General features: G+C 21.2%; 7 protein-coding genes across 7 annotated transcripts in view; 6 read left to right on the top strand and 1 right to left on the bottom strand.

Moving 5' to 3' along the window:
• Nucleotides 1-154, top strand: part of ldhA (D-lactate dehydrogenase) — a gene marked incomplete at both ends in the record, with an annotated part of 1157 nt that extends 1003 nt beyond the window's left edge. Inside the window, one exon of the mRNA XM_635727.1 lies at nt 1-154. This exon is cut by the window's left edge and continues 758 nt beyond it. Within this exon, the coding sequence (XP_640819.1) occupies nt 1-154 (154 nt within the window).
• Nucleotides 155-310: 156 nt separating this feature from the next.
• Nucleotides 311-1824, bottom strand: DDB_G0281099 (TMS membrane protein/tumour differentially expressed family protein; the record flags this gene model as incomplete). Its single annotated transcript, XM_635726.1, has 3 exons — nt 311-1407; nt 1545-1673; nt 1797-1824. 3 exons carry the CDS (start codon nt 1822-1824, stop codon nt 311-313), a joined length of 1254 nt encoding a protein of 417 aa, XP_640818.1.
• Nucleotides 1825-2296: 472 nt separating this feature from the next.
• Nucleotides 2297-4033, top strand: DDB_G0281097 (pseudouridine synthase family protein; the record flags this gene model as incomplete). Its single annotated transcript, XM_635725.1, has 1 exon — nt 2297-4033. The coding sequence occupies one exon, from the start codon at nt 2297-2299 to the stop codon at nt 4031-4033; it is 1737 nt and encodes a 578-aa protein (XP_640817.1).
• Nucleotides 4034-4406: 373 nt separating this feature from the next.
• DDB_G0281305 (hypothetical protein) lies at nt 4407-4670 on the top strand (the record flags this gene model as incomplete). Its single annotated transcript, XM_635724.1, has 1 exon — nt 4407-4670. One exon carries the CDS (start codon nt 4407-4409, stop codon nt 4668-4670), a length of 264 nt encoding a protein of 87 aa, XP_640816.1.
• A 96-nt stretch (nt 4671-4766) lies between these two features.
• DDB_G0281303 (hypothetical protein) lies at nt 4767-5960 on the top strand (the record flags this gene model as incomplete). Its single annotated transcript, XM_635723.1, has 1 exon — nt 4767-5960. One exon carries the CDS (start codon nt 4767-4769, stop codon nt 5958-5960), a length of 1194 nt encoding a protein of 397 aa, XP_640815.1.
• A 1778-nt stretch (nt 5961-7738) lies between these two features.
• On the top strand, nt 7739-10600 carry DDB_G0281301 (SAP DNA-binding domain-containing protein; the record flags this gene model as incomplete). The annotated part of the gene is made up of 1 exon (XM_635722.1): nt 7739-10600. One exon carries the CDS (start codon nt 7739-7741, stop codon nt 10598-10600), a length of 2862 nt encoding a protein of 953 aa, XP_640814.1.
• Nucleotides 10601-11698: 1098 nt separating this feature from the next.
• Nucleotides 11699-14992, top strand: DDB_G0281095 (SAP DNA-binding domain-containing protein; the record flags this gene model as incomplete). Its single annotated transcript, XM_635721.1, has 1 exon — nt 11699-14992. One exon carries the CDS (start codon nt 11699-11701, stop codon nt 14990-14992), a length of 3294 nt encoding a protein of 1097 aa, XP_640813.1.
• Nucleotides 14993-15000: the final 8 nt, after the last annotated feature.

The following is a 15000-nucleotide window of genomic DNA, read 5'->3' as shown; positions in this document are numbered from 1 at the left end:
TGTTATGATCACTTCCCATCAAGCATGGTACACTAAAGAAGCCATTTCTTGTATCTGTGGTACTTCACTTCAAAATTTCGTTGATTTTAGATCAAATCAAATTAAAAAATCAAATTTAGTTAATAATCCAATTTCATCACAACCAACACAATAAATTAAAAAAAAAAAAAATAATTAAAAATAAAAAAAAATAAAAAAATTAAATCTATTTTTTATTTATTATTTATTTATTTATTTATTATTATTATTTCTTTTTTTATTTTTTTTTATATACAAATATTATTATTTTATTTTATTTTAAATTTTTTTTTTAATCCCAAACTCTATTTCTTAATAATATTGGTCCAATTAAAGTCCAAAGATATAATAAAACTACAACCCAAGAACTAACAACTTTAACCCAAACAGAAACCATACCAGAATCAACACTAATTGTAGAATTTGAAGAGGAAGTGGAAGAGGAGGTGATATCGGTACTTGTCATAGTTGCCCAATTTGTTAAGAGAGCAGATAGATACATTGCACCACATGCAAAAGTGAAATGAAAGAAAGAATAATTATAAGCAGTACATTCACATTCATCATCAGCAACACCAGTTGTTTCAGCATTTGGATCGGTTGGAATACTTGAATAATGATTATGATTTCCCAATAGTTCTGTTGAATCACTTGATCTAAATGCAGAGTAACAAACTGAAATGATTGTAAATACAGCACCAATGATAATAGTTGACTCTTTTGGTGATGAGGTATTATTTGATGAACAAGTTCCTGGTGGTTCACTATTGATTGCTGAATAAATCAAATAGGTACAATACAACATAACCACACCACTTTGGAATAAACCACTTGATGGTCTATATTCTCTAACTTTTTCACTAATTGAAAGTACACCAACGATTAAACAAATACCCAAATTGAAAACAATGTAGAATTGATTGATCGAACAACTGCCTCTACCATAGAATACCAACATCAATACTGTACCGGCGACTGCAAGTGCAATACTTCCAAAACTAAGTACACACAACAATACATACCATTTCTTTCCACTGTGTCCCTCATCTTCAATCTTTCTAACACAACTCTCGTTCAAAGAGTAGGCACATTCTATCAATAATACCAATTGAATGAAAATGAATATTGCTGCACTGAAAATCGATATCCAAGTGTATACTCTAAAAAATGAATTTGGTATGAAAAATGATACAAATATTAAAACACCTAATAATAGGATTTTTAAAGGCCAATAACCATCTTGAAGTTTTGCTCTTGAATCACCTGCACTCTTTACATTTATCATTACTAATCCTAATAAAATATGATATAATGCTAATCCAAATGTAAGTCTATAAACTACTAATGCTCCTTTACATTCATTATCACCTTTACTACAAATTTTTAATACTAAAAATATTTATATAAATTTTTTTTTTTTTTTTTTTTTTTTTTTTTTTTTTTTTTTTTTTTTTTTTTTTTTTTTTTGTTAGTTATTTTAAATAATAAAATTTTTTTTTTTTTTTTAAAAAAAATTACTTATTTACCATCTAAATTATTAAACCATGAAAAAGTCCAATAACTAAGTATATATGCTACAATTGATACTAATAAAAAGAAAACTACATATACAAGTCTAGTTGATGTTGATTTTTTAATTGATTGTATATGATGACCTAAATAATATTAATAATAAATAAAAATAAATAAAATTAATTTAGTTTTTGTTAATAAAAAAAAAAAAAAATAATAATAATTAAATTAAATTCTTTTTATTTATTATTATAAATATTATTTACCTGGTGCACCGGTCATAAAAGATTGCATTTTCTAAATAATATATATATATATATAAATATTTATTTTATGTGTTATCCAATATATTTTTTAACAAAAAAGAAAAAAAAAAAAAAAAAAATTAAAAAAAAAAAATAAAAAAAAAAAAAAATAAAAAAAAAAAAATTAAAAATTTGAGTTGTTAACAAAATTCTGAGAAAGTTGTAAAAGATTTTATTTTATTTTATTTTTGTTTTATTTTAGTTCAAAAAACATATATTTTTATTAAATTAATTTAATCTTTCTTGTCAATGATTTTAAAATAATAAATAAATAGTTATTTTTATTTTAGCTTTAATTGTATAAAAAAAAAAAAAAAAAATAATAAAAAAATAAAAAGTAAAAGTATGGAAAAATTTTTTTTTTTATTTTCATTTTTTATTTTTTATTTTCGAGTTTTCGCTTTTTAATTTTTTTAATTTTTTTTTTTTAATATTTTTTTTTGAAACAAAGTTTATTATAGATGGAAGAAAATAAAATAGAAATATCAAATAGTAATAATAGTAATAGTAATAATAATAATGAAGATTTAGAAAAAGAAATACCACCACCACCAACACAATCATCAATTAAAAATTATAAAAAAAGAGTTTATAGTATATTACATGATGATGAAAATAAAGAACAACCAAAGAAAAGAGTTATTTTAAGTTATCATGATGGTGATGAAAGTAATTTAGTTACAGTTGAAGATCCAGATAATAATGAAAAATCATTTATAATTAATAAAAAGTATATTCAAGAGGATGGTAGTATTTTATCAAAACAACAATATAAGAAAAAGATTGAACAATTTAATAAACAAAAGAAAATTGATAATAGACAATCAAGAAAACAAAAGAAAAGAGCAGAAACTCATAAAAAGAATGATGAGGAGGGTAATATTACTAAACAAATCCTAGCTGAAACTAGTTTTCATTATAAGGATAATCTAAGACATATCGAACCTTATCAATATACATTCAAAGTGTTTGCAAAGGAGCGTTGGTTCGGTCAATCGATATTGGACATGTTTTCACAAGAATTCTCAACCAATTCACGTGATGTCTATTTAAAGAAAATTAAAAGGGGTTTAATTAAAGTCAACGATCAATTAGTATCACCATCATATAAAATCAAATTAAATGATACCATCATTCATACCGTGCATAGACATGAACCACCCGTTACTGGTGAGTCCATTAAAATAGTGTCATTGGATGAGAATGTTGTGGTTGTAGATAAACCATCCTCAATCCCAGTTCATCCATGTGGTAGATTTCGTCATAATTCATTAATGTATATATTAGCATCTGAACATGGAATCAATCAATTATATGGTGTACATCGTTTAGATCGTTTAACTTCTGGTCTTTTATTATTAGCACGTACTCCTGATTCTGCAAATAAAAAAGCAAATCAAATTCAATCTGGTTTAGTTTCAAAACAATATTTAGCAAAAGTTATTGGTAAATTTCCAGGTAGTGATACAATTAATTCATCATCATCATCATTTAATGAACAAATAAAATTATGTAAACATTTAGAAGATGGTACATTTATAATTGATCAGCCAATTGTAATTCAAAGTATGCGTCTTGGTATTAATCATGTTGGTGTTGGTGGTAAACCATCAATAACTCATATTAAACTATTTAGTTATGACCAATCAACCAATACATCCATTGTATTATGTACACCAAAAACTGGTAGAACTCATCAAATAAGGGTTCATTTAAAATGGTTAGGATTTCCAATTGCAAATGATCCATTATATAATAATGAATTTAAAGAATCATTTAAAGCTTTAACAAGTGATGGTAAAACATCTTATATTTTCGATGATGATGATGGTGGTGGTGAGAATAATGAAAAAGATGAAAAAATCAATAATAATAATAATAATAGTTTATCACAAAAAATAATAAACAAAGTTACAAAAGAAGAAGAAGATTTTATTGACGATGGCGTTTCACCAATTCATTGTAATGATTGTTCAATAGTTTGGTCTGATAGTACTCAATTTTCATTTGGTATTTATTTACATGCCTTATCATATTCCTCAAATGATTGGTCTTATAAAACTGATTTACCAAATTGGGCTAAACCTTCATTTGAAGCTTCAAATGAAACATCAACTGAAACCACAAATCAAAATATAAATACAACAACAACAACAATAATTTCTGAAATTAAAGAAGTTGAAGAGAAAATAAATTGATAAACTATAAATTTTATAACAAAACATATGTATTGGGGGAGAAGAAAAAAAAAAAAAAAAAAAAAAGATTGTTTTATATTATTTTATTTTGTTTTATTATATTTTATTTTATTTTATATTATATTATCTTGAATTTTTAGGTAGGTGGAATTCTAAAAAAAGATTTTTGAAAATGGTCCAAGATACTATATTTGGTCAATTGTTTTTTTTTTTTCTTTTTTTTCTAGTTTACCGAGCATGTTGACGTCATATTTTTCAAAAAAAAAAAAATAATTTGCCTTTTTATTTTTTAATTTTAAAAAAAAAAAAAAAAAAAAAAAAAATTTCTTTTTTTTGCTCCTGCACACTTTTTTACAGTTTAAAAAAAAAAAAGATGGTTAATAATAATAAAAGAAAAGAGATTGAAAATCAAGAAAATGATAATGATGATGATAATGATGGTTTATTAACATACAAAAAGTTTAAAGAAGATATTAATTATGATTCAATAAGAAGCAAAGAATTACAAACAATTGCAAACTCATTAGGTTTACCAATTATTGGGAAAAAACAAGAAATTTATAAAAGAGTTGAAGGTTATTTTTTATCAAAAAAATTTAAAAATGATTTAACAAATAGTACAACCAATCAACCTTAACAACAACCTCAACAACAACCTCAACAAAAACAATATGTATTACTAATTAAAGATGTTGATCAACTTGAAATTTATTTTTGGAAAGCTTTTAGAAATATGATAATATTTAAAAATATATTTTCAAATTTTAAAAGTAAACAATTTGGTTATCATGATTTAATTGGTATAAATGAAAACTTTTTAAAAAGTTATAGTAATTCATTAGAAATAATAAAAGATAATATTAAAGGAAATATTAATCATCAAATAATTAGAAATACAAATGATATTGTAAATATTATTAAAACATTAAAAAAAAAAGATAATGAAACAATTTCATTTTATACTACATTATTCTCAGCATATTCATCATCAATATCCAACTCAACAACAACAATCATACAACCAATAAAATCATTACTTTTTCAATTTGATGAAAATATTGATCTATGGATTCAAAGAATGATTTTAAATGAAAATTTAGTAGCATTAGATCAATTTATTAAATTTTTTAAAATAAATTCAGATGTTTTAAAAAAAAGTATAGAAATGCATATTAATCCATCATTCTTTAATGTAGTTACATATAATAATTTAAAGATTTACAATTATTTAAAATCAATTAATGCTATTCCAACATCACATATTAAACAACGATTTTCTAATATTGATTTATCAGATAGTCTATCATTTGATTATAAATTTAAAAGACTTATAAAATCATATAAATTATTAGTCGATCCTACAAACTTAAAAGAAATACAAGAAATACATCAAAAACAACTACAACAACATAAACAAGAACAACAAGAACAAAAATTGAATCTACACTCAAATAAAAAAGAACACATTGAAAAATTAAATCAATTAACATTGGAATTAAATGAAATTGAACTAAGTCATTTTACAAATGATCAATTAAATTCAACAATTAAAAATCTATTAAATCAAACAACCACCACCACTACCACTACCACCACCACTAATACTACTACCAACACTCCAATATTAATAACAAACAATAATAATAGCGGTGATATAAAAGATATTATTAAAAAATATTATAAATCAATTTATTTATTTTTTAAAATTATTAGAGTTGGAAATCTTTGTAATGGAAATTTAATGAAACCAATTCATTATTATTTATATTTTAAAAAAGAAAAGGGTGTTAGTCAATTATATGAAATATTTTGTAACTTTCATAAAAAGAATAATGATTATTTAATATTTTTTAAAGGTATTTTAGTGGATCAAAATCTTGAAAAAAATCAAAGATTAGAATTAGTATCAAATATTTTGGATATTTAAAATGGAATTTCATTTCAAAAGAACGGGTATGGATATAATATTGAAAGTTTTAATTCATTTTGTAAAGTTGTATTTTCAATTAACGATACAGAATTAATTGACCATCTATTTAAAACAATGCAAAAATTACAACTTGTTAAATATTCAAAAACACAATTCCCAAGAATCTCTGAAATTATATCAACCAATTTTCGATATATTAATAAAAATGAAATAATTGACCTTTTTTTTGAAAATTATAGAAATGAAACTACTTTATTCGATGACTACAATCAAAATTGGAATAATATTAATATTATTGATCATTATGAAAAAATAATGGAGAGTATTGGTAGAAGGTTAAGATTATGTTTAATATATTATTATAATTGGTTCAGAAATGATGAAAATAATGAAAAAAATAATATAAATATATTTTTGGATCTACTAAAAAGAGCAATTTCAAAACCTTTATTTTATTCTTTTTTTTTTAATACTAATTATAGTTATAATTTTTTGATAAAAATATTTGGTTGGTCTTTAGAAAATGGTAATGAAGTTTTAATCAATTACTTTTTATCAAATCAACAATTTAAACAACCATTTAGATTTTCTCTAATTATAAGTGGTGAACCATTAAATAAGATACCAAACCTTGTTAAATTGATTTTTAATAATATTTCAAAAGAATCAATTGAATCAAAGTTATATCAAGTTAAAGGTAATTTCAATTATTCTCATGGATATTACGGTGATAATTCTATTCAACTCACCTCAACATTTACTCATTTACCAACAACAACAACAACAACAACAACAACAAATAGTGAAGAAGTTGGACAATTTATTATTGGTAAAACAGAATCATTTGATTTTATAATTTCACCTAGAATTTTATTTGTTTGTCTTTATTATTTAGATAGGGTTGATGATATTTTTTATCTTTTTGATAAAATACCTGAAATTTTTAATTCAGGATATTTCATAAATTTTACTAAAGAATCTTATTTATATAATATATGTTCAAGTTATTATCTTGAATTATTTATTAATTATTTTATTGAAAATTTAAATGATAATACAATCAATCATCTTTATACTTGTCTTTGTGTAGCATCTAAAAAAGGATTCACTCAAATTTTCAAAAACATTCTATCATCTAATCAAAATAGTCAATATTTATTAAAAGTGAGAACAAAAACAAATCAATCATCATTATTCCAATCGAAATTACTACATGATATCGTTGTAAATTCAATAGATTCTTCAAATTTTCAACTATCAAATTTACTAATTGATTTTATTGATTTTTCACCAAAAAATGAAAAAGTTTTAAAATCAAAAATAATTCATCTAATAAATAAAATAAAAATAAATAAAAATAAATAAAATAAATAATATAATGGGGATAATATTTATAATATTTATTTATATGCTGATTGTTTAACGTTCATGTGTACTTGTTTCTGGATATGAAAATTAAAAATAAAGTGTAGTAATTTTATGCTTAATTTTGTACGGCTCCCTCAAACGCATCACACTTTTCAGATTATATTTTTTTTTTTTGAGATATTACTTTTATTGTTTTTTTAATTTGGAAAGGGTGTTGTCGTATTTCAAAAAATTCTAAACATTTGGTTGGGATTTATAAAAAAAAAAAAAATAAAAAAAAAAATAAAAAAAAAAAATTATTATTAAAAATAATTAATTTTCATGATTTTTTTTTTTTTTTTTTTTTTTATTCTTTTTTTTACATACTTTTTAATAGTTTATTTATTTATTTATTTTAAAAAAAAAAGATGGTTAATAATAAAAGAAAAGAAATTGAAAATCAAGAAAATGATAATAATGATGATAATGATGGTTTATTAACATACAAAAAGTTTAAAGAAGATATTAATTATGATTCAATAAGAAGCAAAGAATTACAAACAATTGCAAAATCATTAGGTTTACCAATTATTGGAAAAAAACAAGAAATTTATAAAAGAATTGAAGGTTATTTTTTATCAAAAAAAGTTAAATCTGATTTAATAAATAGTACAACCAATCAACTTCAACAACAACCTCAACAACCTCAACAGCAACGATATGTATTACTAATTAAAGATGTTGATCAACTTGAAATTTATTTTTGGAAAGCTTTTAGAAATATGATCATTTTTAAAAATATATTTTCAAATTTTAAAAGTAAACAATTTGGTTATCATGATTTAATTGGTATAAATGAAAACTTTTTAAAAAGTTATAGTAATTCATTAGAAATAATAAAAGATAATATTAAAGGAAATATTAATCATCAAATTATCAGAAGTGTAAATGATATTTTAAATATTATTAAAACATTAAAAAAAAAAGATAATGAAACAATTTCATTTTATAATACATTATTTTCTGCATTCTCATCAACAACAACACAATCAATAAAATCATTAATTTTCCAATTTGATGAAAATATTGATCTATGGATTCAAAGAATGATTTTAAATGAAAATTTAGTAGCATTAGATCAATTTATTAAATTTTTTAAAATAAATTCAGATGTTTTAAAAAAAAGTATAGAAATGCATATTAATCCATCATTCTTTAATGTAGTTACATATAATAATTTAAAGATTTACAATTATTTAAAATCAATTAATGCTATTCCAACATCACATATTAAACAACGATTTTCTAATATTGATTTATCAGATAGTCTATCGTTTGATTGTAAATTGAAAAGACTTATAAAATCATATAAATTATTAGTCGATCCTACAAACTTTAAAAAAATACAAGAAATACATCAACAAGAAGAGGAAGAACAAAAACAACAAAAATTGAATTCAGATAAAGATTATATTGAAAAATTAAATCAATTAATATTGGAATTAAGCGAAATTGAATCAATTCATTTTACAAATGACCAATTAAATTCAACAATTAAAAATCTATTGAATCAAACAACAACAACAACAACAACAACAACCACTACCACCACCACCACCACTCCAATATTAATAACAAACAATAATAATAGCGGTGATATAAAAGATATTATTAAAAAATATTATAAATCAATTTATTTATTTTTTAAAATTATTAAAGAAGGAAATCTTTATAATAGAAATTTAATGAAACCAATTCATTATTATTTATATTTTAAAAAAGAAAAGAGTCTTATTCAATTATATGAAATATTTTGCGGTAAGAATTATACTCATTATTTAATATTTTTTAAAAGTATTTTAATGGATCAAAATCTTGAAAAAAATCAAATATTAGAATTAGTATCAAATATTTTAGATATTGAAAATGGAGTTCCATTTCAAAATATTGGGTGTATATATAATTTTAATTTAAGAAGTTTTAATTCATTTTGTAAAGTTGTATTTTCAATTAACGATACAGAATTAATTGATCATCTAATTAAAACAATAAAAAAGTTACAACTTGTTTATGATTCAAAAACAAAATTTCCAAGTATCTCTGAAATTATATCAACCAATTTTCAATATATTAATAAAAATGAAATTGTTGACTTTTTTTTTGAAAATTATAGAAATGAAACTACTTTATTTGATGATCAAAATCAAAATTGGTATAATGGTCATGTTAATATTATTGATCATTATGAAAAATTAATGGAAAGTATTGAGAAAAGGTTAAGATTAAATATAGTATATTATTATGATTGGTTTACAAATGTAAATAAAATTAATGAAAAAAAATATAATATAAATATATTATTGGATCAATTAAAAAGAGCAATTTCAAAACCTTTATTATATTCATTTTTTAATGATAGTGGTTATTATTATAACAAATTGTTAATAATATTTGGTTGGTCTTTAGAAAATGGTAATGAGTTTTTAATCAATAACATTTTATCAAATGAACAATTTAAACAACCATTTAGATTTTCTGAAATTATTGATAGTGTACTACCACCAAATAAAATGTCAAACTCTGTCAAATTAATTTTTAATAATATTTCAAAAGAATCAATTGAATCAAAGTTATATCAAGTTAAAGTTAAATTCAATTTTTCATATGTACACGGATATTATTATGATGATTTTATTCCACTCACCTCAACAATATCAACAACAACTACAACAACAACAACGAATAGTGAAGAAGTTGGACAATTTATTATTGGTGAAACAAAATCATTCGATTTTACAATTTCACCTAGAATTTTATTTGTTTGTCTTTATTATTTAGATAGGGTTGATGATATTTTTTATCTTTTTGATAAAATACCTGAAATTTTTAATTCAGGATATTTCTCCAATTTCACTCAAGAATCTTATTTATATAACATATGTTCAAGTTATTATCTTGGGTTATTTATTAATTATTTTATTGAAAATTTAAATGATAATACAATCAATCATCTTTATACTTGTCTTTGTGTGGCCTCTAGAAAAGGATTCATTCAAATTTTTCAAGATATATTATCTTCTAATAAAAATAGTCAATATTTATTAAAAGTGAGAACAAAAACAAATCAATCATCATTATTTCAATCGAATTTATTATGTGATATGGTTGTAAATTCAATAAACTCTTCAAATTTTCAATTATCAAATTTACTAATTGATTTTATTGATTTTTCACCAAAAAATGAAAAGGTTTTAAGATCAAAAATATTTAAATCCTCTAATAATAAATAAAATAAAAATAAATAAAAATAAATAAATAAAATAAAATAAGTAAATAAAATAAAAAAAATGGGGATAAAATTTATTATATTTAATTTTATATATTTATATGCTGATTTTTTAACATTCTTGTGAAACTTGTTTCTGGATTTAAAAAGAAAATTTTCTAAGCAGCTCCTCAAACCCATCACACTTTTCAGATTAAATTTATTTTTTTTTTTTTTTTTTAATTATTTAAATTTTTATTGTTTTTTTAATTTGGAAAGGGGTGTTGCTGTCATAAATTTCCGCAAAAAAAAAAAACAAAGAAAAAAAAAAAAAAAATTTTTGTTTTTTTTTGTTAAATTTTTTTTTTTGTTTTACAATGGACCTATCAGTGGATAATTGAATTAATTCTGAATAAATAAAGTTATTTTGAAAAAGATCGAGTTGTCCCGGAATAAATTCAGTTATTTCGAAAAAAGTTTATTTTTTTTTGAAAAATTTTTCACTTTTCATATGTTTTTTTTTTTTTTTTTTCAATAAAACACATTATTTAAAACAAAAATTTTAAATAATATTAAACAATATTTGTTAAGGCCTATCGTAGAATTAAATTTGGTTGTATTTATAGAGAAATAAAGAAAATATAAAAAAAAATGAACTTCAAAAAAAAAAAGGAACTTCAAAAAAAAAAAAACTACATATAAAAAATAAATCCTTTATTTGAGCCCCGGTATTTTTGATTTTTTTTTGTCAATCATACTATTTATTTTATTTATTTATTTATTATATTTTTTATTTTAATTGTGAATAAATGAAAAAAATTAAAATTAAAAAAATAATATGGCCAATGAAAAATTTTTCGCGAAAAGATTGATCTTTTCCGGGAATACTCGATCTTTTTCAAAATAACTTTTTTTTTTCAGAATTAATTCAATTATTCACAAAAAGATCCATTTCCAACAAAAAAAACAATTTTTTTTTTTTTTTTGCAAATTTTGTTTTTGCATTATAATAATTCACAATTTTTTTTTTTTTGTTTTTTTTATTTACCCAAACTCTTTTTAATAGTTTATTTTTTATAATTTTTTATTTTATTTATTTATTTATTTTAAAAAAAAAAAAAAGATGGTTAATAATAATAAAAGAAAAGAAATTGAAAATCAAGAAAATGATAATGATGATGATAATGATGGTTTATTAACATACAAAAAGTTTAAAGATGTTGATTATGATTCAATAAGAAGCAAAGAATTACAAACAATTGCAAAATCATTAGGTTTACCAAATAATGGGAAAAAACAAGAAGTTTATAAAAGAATTGAAGGTTATTTTTTATCAAAAAAAGTTAAAAATGATTTAACAAATAGTACAACCAATCAACCTCCACAACTTCAACAAAAACAACCTCAACAAAAACAATATGTATTACTAATTAAAGATGTTGATCAACTTGAAATTTATTTTTGGAAAGCTTTTAGAAATATGATCATTTTTAAAAATATATTTTCAAATTTTAAAAGTAAACAATTTGGTTATCATGATTTAATTGGTATAAATGAAAACTTTTTAAAAAGTTATAGTAATTCATTAGAAATAATAAAAGATAATATTAAAGGAAATATTAATCATCAAATAATCAGAAGTGTAAATGATATTGTAAATATTATTAAAACATTAAAAAAAAAAGATAATGAAACAATTTCATTTTATACTACATTATTTTCAACATTCTCTTCATCATCATCAACAACAACAACAATGCAATCAACAAAATCGTTGATTTTCCAATTTGATGAAAATATTGATCTATGGATTCAAAGAATGATTTTAAATGAAAATTTAGTAGCATTAGATCAATTTATTAAATTTTTTAAAATAAATTCAGATGTTTTAAAAAAAAGTATAGAAATGCATATTAATCCATCATTCTTTAATGTATTTTCATATAATAATTTAAAAATTTACAATTATTTAAAATCAATTAATGCTATTCCAACATCACATATTAAACAACGATTTTCTAATATTGATTTATCAGAAAGTCTATCATTTGATTATAAATTTAAAAGACTTATAAAATCATATAAATTATTAGTCGATCCTACAAAATTTAAAGAAATACGAGAAATACATCAACAACAACAACAACAACAACAACAACAACAACAACAACAACAACAACAACAACAAGAACAACAAAAACAACAAGAACAAAAACAACAACAACAAGAACAAGAACAACAACAACAACAACAACAACAACAACAACAACAACAACAACAACAACAAGAACAACAACAACAACAAGAACAACAACAACAAGAACAACAACAAGAACAAGAACAACAACAACAACAACAACAAGAAGAACAACAACAAGAACAACAACAACAACAACAACAACAACAACAACAACAAGAACAACAAGAACAAGAACAACAACAACAACAACAACAACAACAACAACAACAACAACAACAACAACAACAACAACAACAACAACAACAACAACAACAACAACAACAACAACAACAGCAACAACAACAACAACAACAACAACAACAACAACAACAACAACAACAACAACAACAACAACAACAACAACAACAACGAGAGGGACGACAACTACAAATATTGGATTATATTGAAAAATTAGATCAATTAATATTAGAATTAAATGAAATTCAATTCTCTCATTTTACTGATGATCAATTAAATTCGACAATTAAAAATCTATTGAATCAAACAAAAACCACTACCACCACTCCAATATTAATAACAAACAATAATAATTGCAGTGATTTAAAAGATATTATTAAAAAATATTATAAATCAATTTATTTATTTTTAAAAATTATTGAAGAAGGAAAACATGATAGAAATTTAATGAGACCATTTCATTATTATTTATATTTTAAAAAAAAAATGAATGTTAGTCAATTATATGAAATATTTTGTGGATTTTTTATTAAGAAATATGATGATTGTTTAATATTTTTTAAAAGTATTTTAATTGATCAACAACTTGAAAGAAATCAAAGATTAGAATTAGTATCAAAAATTTTAGATATTGAAAATGGAGTCTCATTTCAAAATATTGGATCTAATTTTAATTTTACAAGTTTTAATTCATTTTGTAGAGTTGTATTTTCAACTAACGATACAGAATTAATTGACCATCTAATTAAAACAATAAAAAAGTTACAACTTGCTCAAAACTCAAAAACACAATTTCCAAGTATCTCTTATATTATATCAATCAATTTTCAATATATTAATAAAAATGAAATTGTCGACTTTTTTTTTGAAAATTATAGAAATGAAACTACTTTATTTGATGATCAAAATCAAAATTGGAATAATAATCATGTTAATATTATTGATCATATTGAAAAAATAATGGAAAGTATTGGTAAAAAGTTACAATTATATTTTGTAAAATATAGTAATTGGTTCACAAATGGAAATAAAAATAATGAAAAAAAATATAATGTAAATATATTATTGGATCAATTAAAAAGAGCAATTTCAAAACCTTTATTATATTCATTTTTTTTTGATTCTGGTTATTATTGTAATACCACTTTGTTAAATATATTTGGTTGGTCTTTAGAAAATGGTAATGAAGTTGTGATCAATTTCTTTTTACCAAATGAAATATTTAAACAACCATTTAGATTTTCTGATATTATATATGGTGCTCCATCACCAAATAAAATTCCAAACCTTATCAAATTAATTTTTAATAATATTTCAAAAGAATCAATTGAACCAAAGTTATATCAAGTTAAAGGTAATTTCAATATTCCACATTTATATTATGGTAGAGATGATTTTATTCCACTCACCTCAACAATATCAACAACAAATAGTGAAGAAGTTGGACAATTTATTATTGGTGAAACAAAATCATTTGATTTTATAATTTCACCCAGAATGTTATTTATTTGTCTTTATTATTTAGATAGGTTTGAGGATATTTTTTATCTTTTTGATAAAATACCTGAAATTTTTAGTTCAACATATTTCCCAAATTTTACTAAAGAATCTTATTTATATAATATATGTTCAAGTTATTATCTTGAATTACTTATTAATTATTTTATTGAAAATTTAAATGATAATACAATCAATCATCTTTATAATTGTCTTTGTGTAGCTTCTGGAAAAGGATTCACCCAAATTTTCAAAAACATTCTATCATCTAATAAAAATAGTCAATCTTTATTAAAAGTGAGAACAAAAACAAATCAATCATCATTATTTCAATTGAATTTTTTATGTGGTATGGTTTTAAAATCAATAGATTCTTCAAATTTTCAATTGTCAAATTTACTAATTGATTCTATTGATTTTCCACCAAAAAATAAAAGAGTTTTAAATCAAAAATATTTAGTTCATCTAATAATAAATAAATAAAAATAAAA

Source organism: Dictyostelium discoideum (genome assembly GCF_000004695.1).
Source record: "Dictyostelium discoideum AX4 chromosome 3 chromosome, whole genome shotgun sequence".
In the NCBI taxonomy this organism is placed as follows: domain Eukaryota; phylum Evosea; class Eumycetozoa; order Dictyosteliales; family Dictyosteliaceae; genus Dictyostelium; species Dictyostelium discoideum.
This window is presented reverse-complemented; position numbering and strand designations above follow the sequence as displayed.